At 37.4% G+C, this 19,966-nt stretch overlaps 1 protein-coding gene across 2 annotated transcripts in view; it reads left to right on the top strand.

Annotated features, from left to right (window-relative positions):
• Positions 1 to 19,966, top strand: part of shtn3 (shootin 3) — a 121,402-nt gene that overhangs the window by 8,362 nt on the left and 93,074 nt on the right. For both annotated transcript variants that reach the window (XM_039775616.1, XM_039775614.1), the window contains exon 2: positions 15,408 to 15,468. In XM_039775616.1, the coding sequence (XP_039631550.1) occupies positions 15,408 to 15,468 (61 nt within the window). The remainder of the gene's footprint in view (positions 1 to 15,407; positions 15,469 to 19,966) is intronic.

Below are 19,966 nucleotides of genomic sequence, written 5' to 3' on the forward strand. Positions count from 1 at the left end.
TCTCTTGTGTACGAGAGAGTCTTGACGAAAACACCAGCTTGCAGGGGGCAAGCACTGTCTGAAAACTGTTTTTTTATTTCACAGCTTTGGCTAATTACCTCATCCTTCCACATATACACACAAGCCTCAGAATAGATAATAGAAGGACAAAACACTCATATATTAGAGAAAACTAGAACTCAGCTAGATCTCAAATGCTGACTTAACTATTTGAATCAGACAACTGTTAAAAGTACAATTAAGCAGCAAATCAACAGAAAAAACAGTCTCTGCTTCATAGTAAAAACAGGACCACTGGCACTTTATTTGTCTGTTACTGTGCCAAAGTGATTTGGTTAAAGCAAAATTTCAAATGTTGGACAGCTCGATGAATTCCAATAATATAAAATTCAGATGTTAAACTACTGTCATAGCAACAGTGTTTACTACCTCCTCTTTGTATCATTGCTTCAAATATTGTTTAAGGAAATAATTTTAATAAATGATGCAGTTGGCCCAAAATCACGTCATTGTCACTGCTTTCATTTTCAAAAAGAAATTTCCAACAAGTTCTTGGTTATATGAAATATTTTGGGCTTAACCAATTTCACTTGTCAGTCTGCCTCCTGATATTAACACTTGAAAAGGAGCTTGTCATACAGCTAAAAGATGACTCTTTTATAGTTTTAAAATCCCTAACACAAGCTAAAATACTTTTATACATGTGTGTATAAAAGATTGACAAATCTATGTGTAAATGTGTAAATAAAGAAAATGTGAAGCATATACTATATGTGTAAATGTGTAAATAAAGAAAATATGAAGCATATACTATATGTGTGCATAATCATTTAAAATGAAGTTTTGATTATTAATTACTGCATACTACAGCAACCACACATATCTCTGCTACATTATATGCTGCTAAATAGCAGTGAGTTCATCTAAATGCAGATGATGGAATTAGTTGGAGTATAATCATCCCAGGTTCACAGTAGAGAAACAGTATGGTAACATCCATCCATTCATGTTTTTTTGGACCTGTTTAGTTAAATTTTAGTTTTTCATGGAGCAGCCCTGGGACTAAAGCTGGATTCTACACTAAACAGGTCACTAGGTAATTGTAGGGCCAATAGCACACATTTCCAATATTTTTGCTTAAAAATCTTCTCAACACCCCTTGTTTCTCTTTCCCTTGTCTGATAAAATATCATTTAGAAAAGTGGACTGGATAGGATATTGCGTAATGTATATTAGCTGGCCTCAAAAATAACTGCACTGGAAATTCTGACACATTAATATTAAAAAGAAGTCCACACTGCACCCTAGTGCAATACTAGGACCACATGACAGTCAGCAAAGATTCCATAGTGAGATCAGACTTATCCCAGTTTTATAAACATGCAGCAAAGCAAACATACATTGCTAATGGGCAGTGATCATTGCTTTGTTCAGGCTTTGTAGTATTAATCATAATAACTTAACCCCAGATTTACTTAATCCAATTCAGTTTTGTTGGAAACTGAAACCTGTCCTGAAAGCATTTGGTATAAAACAAGAACCAGCCATAGATGACAGCCACGTCTATGCAGGAACCATCAAAAACACATCCACATGAAGTCAATTCAGAATCGTTAATTCATCTAACACAAATGTATTTGAGGATGTGAGAGGAGAACCTTCAGCAAAAATAAAGCAGAAATTTGAAAAAATGTGCAGGTTCTAGTCAGGTAATGACTGAACATGGAATTTGAACACAGGATATTGGATCCATGAGGAGGCAGGGTTATTGTGCATCATATTGTGCATCATAGTATCAATTATCAATCAAACAGTGTTTATTTATTATAAAAAGATTAATAGTATGCACCATTATAAGTCAGATGACATGGTGGCTAGCATTGCTGCCTCTGAACTCCAGACTGCTGGATTGGAAGGTCATGCTTAGATATTGACTGTGTGAAAATTTGCACATGTCAACGAGTGTGGGCATGTTTGCCTGAGAATGGCCGGTGATAAACTTGTTTAGAGTTAGTTCTCACCTTGTGATCATTGCTGCTGGGATAGACTGTGGTGCCTGTGACCCCAAACTGGATAACAGTGACAAAAAAGACACTTTCAATTATTAATATTTCAATTAAAGAGAAAAATGGTTTCGTAATTTGGCTGTGTACATTTTGCAGTTTTAATTCATTTTTTTAATTTCTTTATTATTCTGTTAAAAGGCAAGTTTCCCCCTGGGGACAAATGAAGTCCTATCTATCTATCTATTGTGGAGCCAACCCGGACACAGACAGGCGGACATGTTGTAATCACCACTACACGTTTATTAATACAACTATTTACAATATTTAAAGTCCAAAAGTGCACACAAACAAACCCCCAATTCACAGTCCTGGCCACAAATGCCTCTTCTTCGGGCCGCCTCCACTCTCCTCTCGTGCCTCGTCCTGCTTCCACCCGACTCCAGCCTTGAATGAAGGGAGACGGCCCCTTTTATATTCTCCCGGATGAGCTCCAGGTGGCTACCGGCATTCCCTCATTAGCCACGCCCTAGCATGGCGGAAGTGCCGGCTGTTATCCCGGCAGCTCCCCGGGTGTCCTCCTAAATCTTCCCCCCAGCACTTCCTGGTGTGGCGGAAGTGCTGAGGTAACAGGTCCTCAAGGCATTGGGGCGCCTCCTGGCGGTGACCACGGGCCCCTACAGGGTGGGGCTTCCATGCCCTGAACCTGTGGCCCCCAAAGCAACCAGGAAGGCGACCCCCACGTGATCCAGGGTGGGCGCAGACCCACATCCGGTCCCTCATGGCGTCCCGGCCGGGTCATGGCCCCTGGCATCCCTGACACACTATCTATCTATCTATCTATCTATCTATCTATCTATCTATCTATCTATCTATCTATCTATCTATCTATCTATCTATCTATCTATCGAGTAATTGAAATCTGTGCAGTTTAAAATACTGTTTTCAAGACCAATACACTATAAAGACTCTGCCGAACAATGCTCACCATTCCAATCCATTTATTTCCTCCAAAACAATATCAAGTCAAGTTTTGAAGGTTTCCTAAAGTCCTACTGTCTACCATACTGCAGTACTTGATAAATTATTCCATGTGTCTATATGGTTTTGTCTGTGAAGGAAAAACTTCCTAATGATTGTGAAATTTACCCTTAACAGTCTTGATTCACTGTACTAATTATTTTCGTAATTTTAATCACTTCAGTCATGTCACTGCTTAATCTCCTTTTGCTTAAACTAAAGAGGCCCAACTGTTTTAATCTTTCTTTGTGACTCATCTCCTCAGTCCTTGAATAAACCTAGCCGCTCTTCTCTGGACTTTTTTCTAGCTTCTTTATTTCTTTTTTTAAGTCTGAAGACCAGAAATGTACAAAGTACTCAGATGAGACCTCACCAGTGTATAATAAAGCCTGAGCATAACCTTCTTTGACTTGTACTCTACATTTCATGCTATATACAGTAACCTAACATGCTGTTAGCTTTCCTAATTACATCTGAATGCTGTCTGGATGTTGATAGTGACACGTTCACTAAGACTCCTAAATCCCTCTCATAAGGTGTACATTCAATTTTCAGAACTTCCATTGTGTATTCAAGTCTAACAATTTTACTTCCTGCATGAAATAGCTTATCTTTAATTACATTAAATTTCATCTACCACAAATCTGTTCAAGACTAACAGATTCTAGATTATTTACTGATCCCCTAGCTTGGTGTTATCTGCAAACTTGTTTTTTATAATCATATCCAGATCATTTGCACATATTAAAAATAGCAGTGGCCCTAGCACTGACCCCTGAGGAACATCACTCTTAACTTCCTCACACCATCACCCTCTACTTCCTGTGTTTAGGCCAATTCTGCACCCATCTACACACTACATCCTGAAACCCTACTGCTTTTAGTTTCATGCCCAACCTCTTGTATGGGATGTTATCAAATGGTTTTTGAAAGTCAAGATAAATAATGCCATATGTACCACTCTGATTGTATCCTCTTATTGCTTCCTCATAGAATTCGTGCATATTAGTAAAACACAACCTCCCTCTTCTGAACCCATGCTGACTGTTCAGTAAAACTCATTTTCTTGCCGTGTTGCTCCATCTTATCCTTAATAATTCATTCAATTAATTCACTTGTGATGTATGTTAAGCTTACTAGCCTATAGTTGGATCTGCCTGGTCACCCTTTATATTTAATGATATACTGTAATATTTTCCATTTTCCAATCCTTCGTAATTTCTCTAGTGCTCAGTGATTTCCTAAAATATCCATCAAAGGTTTATACAGTATATACTGTATACTCTCCAACTTTCTTAAGCACTACAGGATAAATATTGTCTGGTCTTGGTGATTTGTTTGATTTCAGCCTATTTAATCTGAACAGTACTTCTTCCTGTACAATTTCCAAATCACTCAGTATATCCTTAGTAGTCTCTGTTATTGGTAGGAGGTTATCCACTTCCTCACATATAGAGACTTCACAAAAATACAAGTTAAGAGCATTTTCTATTTCACTCTATATTTTAATTCCCAGTTTACTATTTCTGATATACAGTACTTCATCTTCTCCCTGATTGTTCATTTTTACTAAAATACTGAAAGACTCGGTTTGGGTCATCTTTTGCCTTATCTGCAATATTCTTCTCTGACTGCTTTTAGCATTGCCCTACGATTCACGTTGGAGTTACCATTCTTATATGCCTTGTACAGCAATATTTTCTCTTGCATCTTTCTTTTTATTTCTTTAGCCACTGTAGAGTTTGTTGTTTTGTGTGACAGTACTAGTACTACTCCTATTATATTTTAGATCTAATTCTCCTGCTTTGCGTTCAGCTTTAGATCTAATTCTCCTGCTTTGTGTTCAGCTTTAGATCTAATTCTCCTGCTTTGTGCTCAGCTTTCTGCCCCAGGTGACTTTCATACCGGGTGTTACAGAAATATGAGCAGTTTCAGATTCCCTTTGGACTTTCTGAGGCCACATCTGCCTGGCATTTAAGAGCCCACCTTTTCTCTAGTCAACAGAAGCACAGCTGAGAAATTCATTTCCCAACAGGCCATTGTGTGTAATACTCATAAAATGTATGTATACATCGGCCAAAACAAACTCTTGTTAAAAAGCCGATAGATCGTTTCACATGGTCGAATATATATGATTGCATTATTTTAATATACATTTGCCAACTGTTGCTCTTTTAAGACATATAATCCATTGAGTGAAAGTTGTACATTTTTCCTTTTTAACTCATTACGTTTGTACATCATATTGCTGTTTTTCTTCCAGAATATATATGATTGCATTGTTTTAATATACATTTTCCAACTGTTGTTCTTTAAGGCCATATAATTCATGAAGTGAAAGTTGTACATTTTTCCTTTTAACACATTACGCTTGAATATCATATTGCTGTTTTTCTTCCAGTGTCTGTGTTGCATATAAATGTACACTTGTAGCTGCAACAGAGAGTCAGGTGTTACTTGTTGCCAGTTAAGTTAAACCTAAACATTGCCAGATGCTAAATAATAATTGGCAATAATTCATAGTTACATGTACTTATAAAAGGTTGTAGTGCTTTTGAATATTAGCATATTACTGCACTATAATTATAAAATGTCTGAACTTAAAAATACTGTAATACCACATTTAATGTAATACTTGCATTAAATAAAAATATGTCAAAAATATTCACACCTTCCATCTTGAAATTAATGATCATTAACAAATAAAAATTGACACCCTTAATAAACCTTAGAGTTTGATGATTGTATAAAGCGGGTTTATAAGTATTAGCTTCCAAAGTGAGTCTGAAGCTCACCATTTATTTTAGATTTTAAAGCTTGTGAAGAAAGACAGTGCTGGGAGCCACTGAGGCATACTCCTAAACTTCTTGCACTTGTAACTTTTAGGAGAATCTTTCCCTACTCTGTCTTTCACACTGTCTGTCTTTCTTTCTTTCTCCATCTCTCAAGTCATCAAGACTGGTATGGTTTTTGAAGTGGCACCAGAATGGCTATGTCAGGTAGTTATTATAGCTGTTCATCCTAGTCCGTTACTTTAGAACTATAGAATTAAGGTAGAAAGATTAATAAGGTCCAACAGTTTAATGAATCACATCTGTAAAGAGTCTAGCATTTGAATCTAGTTGCCAAAATGTCATCTATTTGAAATGAATTCAGGAGTGTCACTGCAGTCCACAATGTCTATGTTGTCATTTGTGACTTGCTCATTCAAGGACATCATTCTTGTTAATTTACATTATTTATTTCTGCTGTCATTTTGTTACATTAATGAGGGTAGATGACACAATGTTTAATGGATTCAAACAAGATTAGTACTCTGTCTATAATTCTTTTTATTTAATATATTTTTTAATTAAAATCTTAGTTTACTCATAGTGTCAGTTTGTCTGTCACATGTTCACTTGCACATCATCATTTGCACATCTTTGTATGAAGTTTTTCTTTTTAATAAATGCTGTTTGTGTTATTTATATGTGATGTGTTCTGTTTTAAGCAGCTCCAAATCTACCAGGTCAAATTAATTTACATTAAGTATTGGCGAATAAAAGTGATTCTGATTCTGAAGTGCCATCTGTTGCAACGAAAAATGCAATACTTTTCATTCCAATGGATTTTACATCTACATGCATTACAAAATACATTCCAATAGATCTAAAAGAGCAGGCATTGCATAGTCTAATGACTGTGGGCAAAGAAGAGCACAATACTGCCTCTTAGCATTCAATGTTAGAATAAGAAATGGATAAACATCCAGCACAATGTGTCATGAAAAGGATTAATCATTTTGTCATCATTGTATTTTGTATGACTATCTCTAGTGAATCTTGAGTCAGCCTTGCTATAAAAGGCCTCCCTAATCAGTTTATTCAGGCTTCTTGCATCCCACGAGCTGTTATTATTATTTTCAGTTTACAGTAGTACACTTGCCACCATGGAGTAGTAAAACATCCCAAGAAGCTTGTCACACACATGAAAGGACTTGAGCCTCTTCAAATGTAAGAGTCTTCAAAATATGAAGAGACTTGCTGCCTCCAAATATATAGGCACTGCCCTTTCCCATGCCCCCTTTATTTGTGCCCCCATAAGAACAGTATAATAATCACACTCATGACGCCAACTATAGATCATCGATAAACTTCATTACTGAGTCTGATGCAGCAAAGAAACACATACGGTACATATTCTGCATCTATACTGTAAATCCTGTGTTCTGGGCCAGGAATTCCGGTGACAAATAGGCTTCACTTTAGTCATAATAATAATATATATGTTTTTAACATGGAGATATGTCTCTGAACCATTTGCTTATTCCTATTTTTCCTATTGTGATCCTGTCCCGAGATGGTTACATCCTTACACCCAATATTGGACAAATAGGCTGCCAGATCTTGTGCCCCTAAATTGATTTAAGTAAGTTTGAAAATGAACATGTAGGTAGATTTTCCTATTACATTGATCAGCCACTCCATTAAAACCACTGACAAGTGAAGTGAATTACCATTGATTATCTCATTTTAATGGCACCTGTCAAAGGATGGGATATAATAGGCAGCAAGTGAACAGTCAATTCTTGAAGTTGATGTGGTGGAAGCAGAAACAATGGGCAAGAGTAAAGATCTGAGTGAGTTACTTTGACAAGGGACAAATTGTGATGGCTAAATGACAGGGTCAGAGTATCTCCAAAATGCCTGGTCTTGTGGGGTGTTTCCAATATGCAGTAATTTGTACCTATGAAAGAGGTCCAATGAAAGACAACTGGTTAACTGGTGATGGGTGCTTGGAATCCCAAGACTCATTGATGTGCATGGACTGTGAAGGCTAGTCTGTCTGGTCCAGTCTTTCAGTAGAGCATCTGTAGCACAAATTGCTTAAAAACGTAATGCTGGCTATGAGAGAGGGGAGTCAAAATGCACAGTGAATTACAACTTGTTGTGTGTGGGGCTACGTAGCCATAAACTTGTCAGTGTGCATATGCTGACTTCTGTTCCTACAATGAGCATGTGAGCGCCAGAACTGGACAATGGAGCAATTGAAGAAAGTGGTATAGTCTGATGAATCATGTTTCCTTTTGGATCATGTAGACAGCTGGATGCTGAATATTTACCTTGGAAAGAGATGCGCTATGGGAAGAAGGCATTGTGATGCTATGGAAAATGCTCTGCCGGAAAACCTTGGGTCCTGGCATTCACATGAGTTTTACTTTGACACATAACATCTATCTACTGTAAAGATTGTTGCAGACCACATACACCACTTCAAGAAACAATATTCCCTGATGGCAGTGGCCTCTTACAGCAGGATAATGTGACCTGCCACACTGAAAAAATTGTTCAGGAATGGTTTGAGGAACATGATGAAGAGTTCAAGGTGTTGACTTTGCTTTCAAATTCCCCATATCTCAATCCAATTGAGCATATGTAAGATGTGGTGGAAAAGCAGGTCCAATCCATGGAGGACCAACCTCACAATTTACAGAACTTAAAGGATCTGCCAGAAATCAAAGGACACCTTCAAACGTCTTGTGGAGTCTATACTTTTCTGGGTCAGGGCTGTTTTGGTGACACGGGGGGATCTACACAATGTTAGGCAGGTTTTATGATTAGATTTAATGCTGTGGCTGATTGGTGTAAGTTGGCATCATTGCATGGTTTCAGGTCTCAGAAGCATATTTAGATGTGTGCTTGTCATTTCCAGGGAATAATTTATTTGTGACTGCTTCAGAAATAGTATCTGAGAGCACTGTCTATTTGTAGCAGAACAGAACTGTGTCCATTGTCTGTCATAACTGCATATACTCAATGTTGATGTGATTTGGATCAACTGAAGATGGGTAACAGCAACAGAGCAATCTCATCTTTAAATGGTTAATAGCATACAATCTTGTAACTGAATGAACCTTTCTAAACAGGATCAGTTTGTTGGCAGGTATAAAATGTTAACTTGTCACTTAAGCAGTGAAAAATTAACACAGTCTGAAGGGTCTGAAGAAGAGGCAATATATTAGTCTCTGCTATTCAATCACAGCTTCAGACACCAGGGTGTGAAAAGTCTATGTATTCTCTCCATGTCTGGGTGGAATTTCTCTGATTGCTTTGACTTCTACCTACATCACAAGGACAGTAATTTTTAGCTAATAGATGATTCCAGACTGGCGAACTATGAGTGGGTGAAGATGTATTTACGAGTGTGCCCTGCAATGGACTGGCATTTTATCTAGCATTTGTTTGTTTCTCATGTCCAGTGTTGCTAGGAAATTCTCCAGCTCTCTGTAACTGTTTAAAGTATTTGTGATTATTTACTCTTTATATTCAGTCCATTCATTTTAATTCCCACTTAATCAGTTCAGTTTAATGAAAGACAGAGCGTATCCCAGAAACCCTGTATGCAAGGTGGGAACCAACACTGGATCAGGTTCTAATCCATTATAGGGAACACTTACACACATACCCACACTTACCCAAACAAGGCCTGTTTAAGTTATATTTAAATTAAATTAGCCTAAAGTGGATTTCATTTAGAGAAGGGGCAGGGAAAAGGGACTTCTGGGCATCTTCGCTTAGACTGCTGCCCCCACGACCCAGATCCAGATATGCAGCAGTTACAGTATACATTTATTTTTCTATATAGACATTGCAACAAAAGATGGCATCCCCTTGATGTCTCCCAACACTTGGAATGATTTCAAGGAAGTGATAACCAGGGAGAACCCAAACTTTAGAGTACTGCTGAAAATTAAATCCAGTTAACCTTGTGGGCTGTCCTCATGCAGGCCCTACCTGTCTATTGTGCAGTGGGTAACCAATTATTACAAACATTACCCCCAATCTATGTAACCATGGACTCTCAGTGAGCCTTTACTCCATCCCTTCTCCTAGCTCTAGACACATTAGGACCTCTAGCCAGAGGTGACTTAAAATTGTATCACTTCTGGTCATGTATTAGAATTAATTCTGTTGTCAAGTTGACCCATCTTTTTAGTACATGGAGGTAAGCCTACTTTTTAGGGTCTTCTTTGGGCACAGGGTGCTATTGTAGATTGGCTCCATGCTCCCACTGTTGTCTAGGAGCCTCTTGAACCTGACACCGTCGATAACATTGCACACTAGAACTGCTCTCGCCACGCTACCATGCCCCCACACAAAGACGCAAGTGCAGCAGTTAGAACTATTTATTTAAAATGGCCACTTTTCTCAGCCATGGACCTCACATTACCACACTATATCTATACCCATAGATGCCTATTCTTCATCCCTACAATGATGCAGGAGTGTAGTTTAAATGCCATCTTTGCCAGAGACTTAATGAGAGCAGAGGTCAAAAGCTTATTGGCAAGAGGAAGTAGAGACTGGGGGTCAGTGAATGATAGGGAGTAAAAAAGAGATCAATCCTGTGATCCATGAGAAGATTTCAATCCTTTATTTAGAGGACCTGGTTGGGAGGATCATTTTTCCTTTAGCGTAACTATTGTTTTGTCAATTTGTGTTTTTCCAGTGTTTATCCCTAACTTTTTGTCTTTTCTATCTCTCTATTATATAAAAAAATCCTGGGACGATACAAGACTTTTTCACAGAGATAATTTCAAATCCCGCAAGAAGAGACTTTGTGCCAAGAGATTTAACCACTCCTGGGGCCGGAAATAAAAGACAGAGTAGATGACAAAGTAGAACATTGTGAAGAGGTTCAAAAACATTAGCGTGATACACATGCAGAGCAGGTTAGAGATAATCCATCCATCCATTTTCCAACCCGTTGAATCTGAACACAGGGTGCAAGGCCAATCCCGGGGAGGGCGCAAACCCACCGCAGGACACACACACCCACACCCACACACCAAGCACACACTAGGGACAATTTAGAGTCGCCAATACACCTAACCTGCATATCTTTTGACTGTGGGAGGAAACCGGAGTACCCGGAGGAAACCCACTCAGACACGGGGAGAACATGCAAACTCCACGCATGGAGGACCCGGGAAGCGATAGAGATAATGAAAGTACTAAAATTCGAAAGTCTCAAAAAAATTATAGTAAATATCGCATTAGCGCAAACAAACTGAAATTATTACTCGGTGAAATAACGGAACAGTGAAAAGAGATCGAATATATGGACCTAGGTGACAAAAGTATGTAGATATTGTTCAGCTTTAAAGTTCAAGTCAGAGACTTATAGATCATCTAATTCTTGTTGCCATCAACAAGTAAAGTAGTTTTTCTTCCCATTGAAGAGGCGTATCCATGAGAATTAAAAGATTTGTTGCTTGTTGAAATTGAAATTCACATATACATGAGCGGCAGAGACATGAAGTGGCTGGCACGTAGTGCAGGCTGGGGGGTTGGTGAGCAAAGCGAGCAGGGGGCAAAGCCCCCTAGTATTTATTAAGTACAATTTTACTGGCTGTTTTGTTCTTTATGTGTAACTTTATTTATTTATTTTTTTTGTTTTTCAAGTCACTTACTTGAATCCTGGCACAGATTACTTGACATTTGTCAGAATTTTGGCATATAATCTTCAATCTTGTACCACGGAGAGCAGCAGGGACAGCCTGAACTCAGAGTGTGTAACAAGAAATTGGTATAATAGTTAGCGTGTTTGCCTTTTAACTAATAAAGAGTTTGATTCCAGCTCACTGCATGGACATTTTTCTTTAATTAAGCATTTCCCTCACTATTTTGTTAAGGCCCTACATTCTGTCCACAAGTATAATCTACCACCATTGCAACAATCCTGGCAGGGCTTATTATACAGCATGTAAAGCTGCATAAATCATATTTTTTGACATATAACATTTGGCCTTGCCTTCCTAGGAGGTGACAGGAACATTGAACAATTGTACCCCCACAGTAAGTTCAAATTTCATAAGAAAATGTGATCACTAATTGTATTTAGTCTAAACACAATATTTTTTTCCTACTTTACATATACAGAGAAATTTAAAAGTAATACCCAGGAAAAAGCTGACAAAACTGAGTGAGAGTTTCAAAATAATGAGTGGTATGAAATACTACAGTGTAATCTATCAACAGAGAAACAGCATCACATGATTTGATGGTGGTGTGATGGGTGCTTTTTAACCACAAAATCCACTGATCAATTCTTGCCTATTACATTGAAATTCTCTCTTTTCCTCACTTTTTTTGTCATGTTATGTTAGAATAACTGAAAGAAGTGAATTATTAGAAAGCATACGAATAAGAACAACTCCTTATCTTTAACTTGGCCTTCTTTTGCATTTTATTTTAGGACTGTGGGTCTGTGTGTTTCAGTAGCATGTAAAATATCATTACCATTTTCCAAACTCACTTAATCCTGAGCAGGGTTGGGGGGCTGAAGCCTATCCCAGCAATCATAGGATGAAAGGCAGAAACAATCCCTAGACAGGGTGCCAGTCCATCGCATGGTGAAGACACTCATACACCATTACACACACACAAGGGCCAGTTTAGCATTGCCAAACCACCTAACCTGTACGTGTTTGAACTTCAAAAATGACCAGAAATACAGACTATTACATAACAGAGAGAAAGAGAACAGAGAAATGTTTTTTTTTTCATAACTTTAGTAGCAAAGAGCCACATTACAGCTTATTTACTCTGCCTAAATTAGGCACTGGTTGAAGCTCTGTGTTGATCACTCAAAAGAATGTGATAAAAGCTTAGCAGTTTAATGTAGTAATGAGAAATAGCTGCTCAATGGATATTACTTCAATTATTTAGGATAATGTTATACATATGAGAGAAAATGACACTCAAGTCATGAGATACATTAAAATTTTCATAGAGCCTTTGACTGCAGTAATATTTCAGAAGCATAAAGAAATGTTAATTGATATTACAAAGTCCACAAGCCAGAGGTGAAAGTGGATGATAATTAGCTTATGAGCTGCGTAAGAGTGATTATACATAAATCTCTCACTCTCTAAGTGCCATGTCAGATGCAAATGGTAGTGATCACAGCCTTCCAGCTGTCTCTTTTCCTTGCCATACTAAAAATCTCATTGCAACTCAAGTTGTTCCCAAACCATCTCACAGCATTTCCACTGATGGTGTTTCTCTGCCTTCCTCTTGTTCCCTTTTCATTGATTTTGCCTAGCAATACAACACTTTCAATGCCTTCATTTCTGATGATGTGACCCCAAAATTTTGTCAGTTCTTTATCGCACTTAGTAAATGTCTTTTCACCTATGCTCTTTTTAATACTCTTTCATTTGTTACTTTATCTGTACAGGAAATATTTAGCATTTGCCTAAAAAAAACCATCTGACTACCTTCCATTGTTTTACTCACAGTCCATGTTTCACAACCGTACATTAAGGCAGAACAAATGTAACACCTCAGAATGTTCATCTTTATTTTCATTGCTATTTGATGGTTTATACTGTAAATATGTATTTTAACTGCATAGATGCTGTTTTTGCCATAGTAATACTTTCTTGATCTCTTATTCCCATCTTGTATTGGCATGCCACTCAGGCAACAAAAGTGATCCACTTGCTTGACATTTTCAGATTTTACTTTTAACTTGCATTTTGTCCCTAATTTATCTTTTGTAAACACCATACTAACTGTACTTACTAAATGTAACTCAGTGTTAGTCCCTTCTTCTCACTGTTTACTACTCCCACATTTAAAAATACTGGTAGTTCTTCATTTTCAGCAATAAATACTCATCTGCAAATTGAACATTGGTAACATTGACACCTTCTACCCTTATTCCTGTCATTTCTTCAGCATTTAATTTCACTGCAAAATGAGAAAATATCTGACGAAAGAACACAGCTTTGTTTTAGACCTCTTCTTATCTACTTCCATTCTGTAAATTCACCATTGATTCTTATAGCTGCCATTTGCTCCCAGTATAGATTTATTACTAATTGAATGTCTTTTCCATTGAGTGGTAGACTTCTTAAAATGTTCATGTTTCACTTTATCAAATGTCTTTGTGTAATCAATTAAGCACATAAATATTTTTTTGCATTTATATTCCTCATATAAATACATTTCTTATGATAAACGTTGCATTTTATACCTTTTTATTTCACAAAGCCACATTGCACTTTGGAAACTTCACATTTGATCTGTTTAATATGTCCCATAAATGTACTCATCAAATTTATTGTCCAGTGATTTTCAAATTCTAGAGCCCCATGTTTTTTTCAGTAAAGAGATAAATACTGATTTTATCAAGTCATTGGGGATTTTCCAGTGTCATAGAAGTTTTTAAATATTTTTGTAAAGCAAACTAATCCAGTTTCACAAGCTTCCTCTGTCATTTCTACTTTTGTCTGATCTCGGCCTGTTGCCTTCCCCTTGTTCATGGTCTTCACAAAATGCTCCAGTTCTGATTTTAATAAAGGTGAACCTGTCATTTTCTCTGTGAGTATTGTGAGTATTTTTGCATCATCCTAATAAAACAGTTCATCTACAGTATATATTCTGAACATCTATGAAGCACTTCATCTCTTTCTGTGGCTAATTTTCCCCTTTTTGTTTTTATGCCTGAAAATTATATCCTGTAAGATTTACTGTCAATTTCTTAACGTTTTTCTGCATTCAATTCCTGTATGCATCAGCAATAATTTCTTCATACTTTTTGGTTTGCCATTGCCTTCTGCCAGTTTTGTTTAAGATTAGCTCCAATAGCCTTTGACTTAATAACCTTCCACAACTTAAATAGAGCAGAGTTTGCTGGCAGTAACTTTCTAATATACTGCATTGTGCTGCCAAAATAAGTTGTTATGCCATGCTTAGATCAACTGTCTATATGACAATGTTCTCTGAGATCTGTTACAGTTTAGTCTGGAGTTACAAGATACCGTTACCATATTGTGCCGCGAGGAGACACTGCAACAGTCTTGCTGTCAGCAGAGGGCATGTACTGGCAGCAAGGACTTAAGCACTTGGCCTTCTTTTCACCCTAAGGCTATCTGGTGGCTCGTGCTTGTTGAACTAGACTAAAGTACTACACTCATGCTATCAGGCTGTGTCTATGACACCACAACACTATACAGTATATAATTACTTTAATGAAAAACAACCCAATTTAAAAAGTTCAATTAATTCTTCCAAAGCACTAATTTTTATGAGTGGAGCCTAAGGTCAGGTTCTTGAATATGCAGATGACTATAGACCTGAAAGCACAATACATATTTCTGTTCCTAAGGAATTTGAAGACTGGAAAATGTAAACAAAATGGTTGGAAAGATTATAAATATTTAATATTGATAATTTAATTATATCGATAATCCTGCTCAACATTGCTAATATGTTTAAGATATCCAATTTGTTTTAGTGTACCTGAGTTTGTAAAACTCTGGGGACCTGACTTCATCAATTATTTTCTTAAACCCTTTCTACACAACCAATTTTTTCCCTGTGTGTTTTGCAGTGCCAGCGACTTACACAGGAACGAGACGAAGCAGAGAGGCAGCTGAAGCACATTAAACGAGGTAAGTTCTGGGCTTTATTGTTGAGGGAGCTTATCTTAAGCCACACTGGGCAAATCCTACAGGAACATGAGAGGGAAAAAGTAAATTCACTGTTTCAAAAGGAAATGAGTGGAGCAGAACGCAGTAATTGCTTAAGGTGATTAGGATACCATACTCAATGATGGACCACACTTGTCAATCAGATTAGTTTATTATATCTTCTTTAATGCATTTTGAATTAGAGCTGTCTAAATTGCATAAATTACAATTAACCAATGTCTTCATTATAAGGGTTGTTAGGATAATGACAGCATGAAAAAATATAGCACCGGTGTGTCAGGCTGTAGTCTGTGTCTGAGATATTGTACAAGAAATGAACTTACCTTCTCTTTCAGAACTTGGTCAGAAGGCTGATATTTTAGATTAAAAGAATTGTTGCCAAGGTCAAGTACACAAGCTGTTGTGGCTTTTTTTCCTGTCAGGGATAAGTCAGGTTAAGTACGGACTTACCTCTTTTTGTACCTATTTTACTATAAAATGTATAATTTTGGTAATGAAAAGGAGTGCTTCTTGGTGAACACCTTCCCGATGCCCTTCATACATAAAATACATTAAAGTCTTGGAGTTTTGGAGTAGGTGCTGGTTATGCCCTGCAGTGGGCTGGCACCCTGCCCAGGATTTGTTTTCTGCCTTGCACCCTGTGTTGGCTGAGATTGGCTCCAGCAGACCCCCATGACCCTGTAGTTAGGATATAGCGGGTTGGATAATGGATGGATGGATAGATGCCGGTTAAGTAATTAGATTGGGAGATTAAAGATAAAATTTCAACTTTTAACCCTGTGGTTGTTTTTTAGTCACTTATTCATTTATTACAGAGAACATCCATTATGGTATGTATGGGTAGGATAGTGGTGAAATGTTTGGGCCTCAGATTTTATTCTGGGCTGCAGCTGGGCTCTCACAATATGTATTTGTGAGTGTTTCCTTTTCTGTAGTCCATGCAGTAAGATATGATTTTACCATTACGGAAGAGCTTATTGCAGTCAATCTGCTATGGAAGTGGTTGGCTCCACCATTGATAGGATGTAAGTTTTTGTAACTCGTTTTTTTTTAATCAATGAAAAGATATAAGAAACACTGTGTATGGTTTAGCTCCTGAGTGTCACATAGACTGAGAAACTGAGTTAAATAACCTTGGTGTCAAATCCAAAATTTATTGAGAGACTAGAACACACAGTATCAACAAATTGACTATCTTACACAAACAGCTCTGCTATATAGGGGGCCATTAGGACCATAGTGCACATTAAATTGAAAAGTGATGTCAAGCCTCTAGCTCTAAACTGTAATTGAAAAGACAGTAAAAGTACATTAAAGCCTTGTCAACCAACTGTGATGATGCAACATGCTGACCAAGGGCATCTTACAGACTGTAAATGCCTCACCATCCATTTTAAATATATTAGATACAAAAAGCTTGAACAGCATATCTGTGCAGGTCTCCTAGCAGTTATTAACGTTGTGATCTCCAAAATAAAATGGTCTTAAATAGCTAGAAAATTAAGAGATGAATCAGACAGTTTACGTATATTTAATTGTTCTCATTTCTTCAATAGCAATGTTGCCATTGAGAATGTGATGCGTGTAACTGCTAAGAAAAATACAGGATGGCAGCAATCACACAAATCCTGTCCTTGGCTTGTTGGACGTCCACATTTTAAGATGAAAATTAAGTAGCATAAAGTGAAGTAGCAATCAAATGAATGTTATTAATAATCTACCTCCTCTCCCTTTCCTATTCATTGATGTGTGGCTTCCTGATAGCTGTTTGGGCTGTCTGGTAAGATGACGGAGTTAGTAGGTCGAACCCTCGTAAACTGAGTGACACAGTGAAATGAAGACAGTGATTCTTATACTATATGGAGCCTGAGGCAGTTCCGTATTACTTACTGTATAAGCAGATGCCCATATTTTTATGTTGGAAAAAAGTAGAGCAAAAGCAATAAACAGAAATTATGGGTGATTTCAAAGAAAACTATGGTACAGTAAATTGCTTGTCATAAATCTGAATTTGGCAATGTAAAAACCTTTAAATCATCCTCTTTAATATAACCCTTGTGTGCGTCCAGTGTCCGTGTGTGTGTCTTCTGGTGAAGACGCGCGCGCGAGTCATACACACACCAGTCACACACACACACTCACACGCGAGACAAACAGGCACGCGCGACAGACAGACACACACACAGACACAGAGGCGTGCACTTAAGAGACACACACGCGAGAGACACACACACGTAGGCCCGCGAGAGAGAGACACACACACAGACACGCGCGTGCATTGTTGCAATGTTACTTTTCTTGGTTGTTTATTAAATTACAGATTTTTCAAATGTTCATTTTTTCCCCTGTGCTTAAAACTCATTAAAAAAAGAGTTTTTAGCGAACGGGTCATAAGGCTATAGCGCAAATTCTTGCAGTGTTAGTTTTCTCTGTTGTTCAAGGTTTTCTTAGTGTTATTCAATGTTTTTACATTTAGTTTACTATTACGCTGTGCTTTCTATGGTATAGTTAACTATATTTGTGCTTAAAAACTTAAAAAAATATATATTTACATACAGTTCATACGGTCTGGAACAGATTACGGTCGTGAACCAAGGTTCCACTGCATTACTGTCAGACAACATTACAGGCATTTCACAGAAATACAAACCAGTATTACTGAGAGAGAAAATTAAAGTCACACAATACAGTGACACATATTACAGCCACATACAAGGTCCCTTGCCATTTATTTATAGACTGTTCATACAAATGTTTATGCACTACTGTTCTAGCGCCCGTTATTTTAACGGGCTTAATGTCTAGTATGTTATATTTCTGCAAGTGACCTTCACAGGCAGCTCAGTGTGCAGGTGTTTAATAGGCCAGTCACTCAGTCAATTAACCTATACTTTATATAGCATCATACAAATAATAATGCACTCTACACAACATACTTGTATAACACTACAAAATCCAAGTAAACAGAATAAACCACAAAATCTTTCAAAACAATACAGCTTTCAAGGAAACAAACTTTGTGACAATGGACTCACTTGAACTGTCAAATTAATGTCAAAACACCAATGTAACAGAGGTGGATGTCACTTTGATATGGGGTGGCCATAATTCACAAGCACTCTCATGTCTTTACTTTCTTTCCTTCTTGTCTTTTATTCTACTGATGGTTTCACCTCTCATGATTTGATATTTTGTGAAAAATTAGTATCATCACAACCTATATGAACTTTGCTTCAAGTATGTCTTTTTGGCTCACAAATCCATCCCTAATTCTCTTTCATGGCAGTGAAACATATCTGCCACATAGAACACCAACAGAATCCTACCTGCTTGATGTGAAGGTTCCGGTGAGCTACATGATTTACCTTTTAAGCACCCTTCTGCTCTTATTAGATGAATCACCTGTGTGTTCCTTTATTCTTCTAATTCATGAGGAAGTCACATCACGATATGCAAAGTGTATGCTTTTTTTGTGTCTAAATCTTTAGGGAAGAGTTCCCAAACAAAGTGATAGCCCTGTTACATTGCTACGTTATGTCCCTGGTGATACTGGGCCAGACAGAAGTAAGTGTGTGTAAATGAAACCCTTGAGACTCTGTGTAAATCTGTTCCAACAAGGTGCTGAAGCCATTGTTTCAATGTGAAAATAAAGACAATGATTTTTAGTATATCCCCAATACATCAGGAGAACCTGTTATGGTTGTCAGATGAATTATGTGTGGATAAATAAACATTGAAAAATACCTCCAAATTTAAAGAATATCATAAAAGATCTTCACCATCAATGTAAATAAACAACAATACACATTCCATTGTCATATTCTCTAAAAAAAAGCAAAGCAAGCTATAATAATAGGAAAATGCAGCTTTGACAAAGGTACATTTTCACAGGATGCTCACAGTAAAAAGAGATATGAATGAATCTAAATAGCTTCTTAGAATTTCTAGCATGTGATCTACCATAGTAGCTTCCAATTTTCACTAATTACTCCCTTAAACCGACTTATAAGAATAAACTGTGATTTATGCTAGTGCTAGTGTGACTGCCTCTCATCTCCTCAGTCCTGAGTTCAAATCCTGATGCTGTCTCTCTCCTTATATGGAGATTACTTGCTACCTAAAGTCCATGTGGATTTTTTTTACTATGCACTATGATTTTAAGTCACATACAAAACACATACAGACTAGACTAGGTTGATGAGAAAATGCAAAATGTCCTGATGTGATGAAATGGAATCTTGATCAGTGCTGATTCATGTCTTGCTCACAGTGCTGCTCTGGATAGGGTCCAGCTCCCTGACCTTGCTTTTTAATAATCAAGTTAGGAAAATAAACTGAAAAATGGAAATAACAGGTATGAATAGCAGTTAGGAGTGGCGCACACAATGGTCATTTTCACCTGTGGCTTATCATCAGAAAGGAACCACTTCTACGTAAAAAGATCAAATTCCCAGCCTCA

This window comes from Polypterus senegalus, chromosome 13, assembly GCF_016835505.1.
Source record: "Polypterus senegalus isolate Bchr_013 chromosome 13, ASM1683550v1, whole genome shotgun sequence".
NCBI lineage: Eukaryota > Metazoa > Chordata > Cladistia > Polypteriformes > Polypteridae > Polypterus > Polypterus senegalus.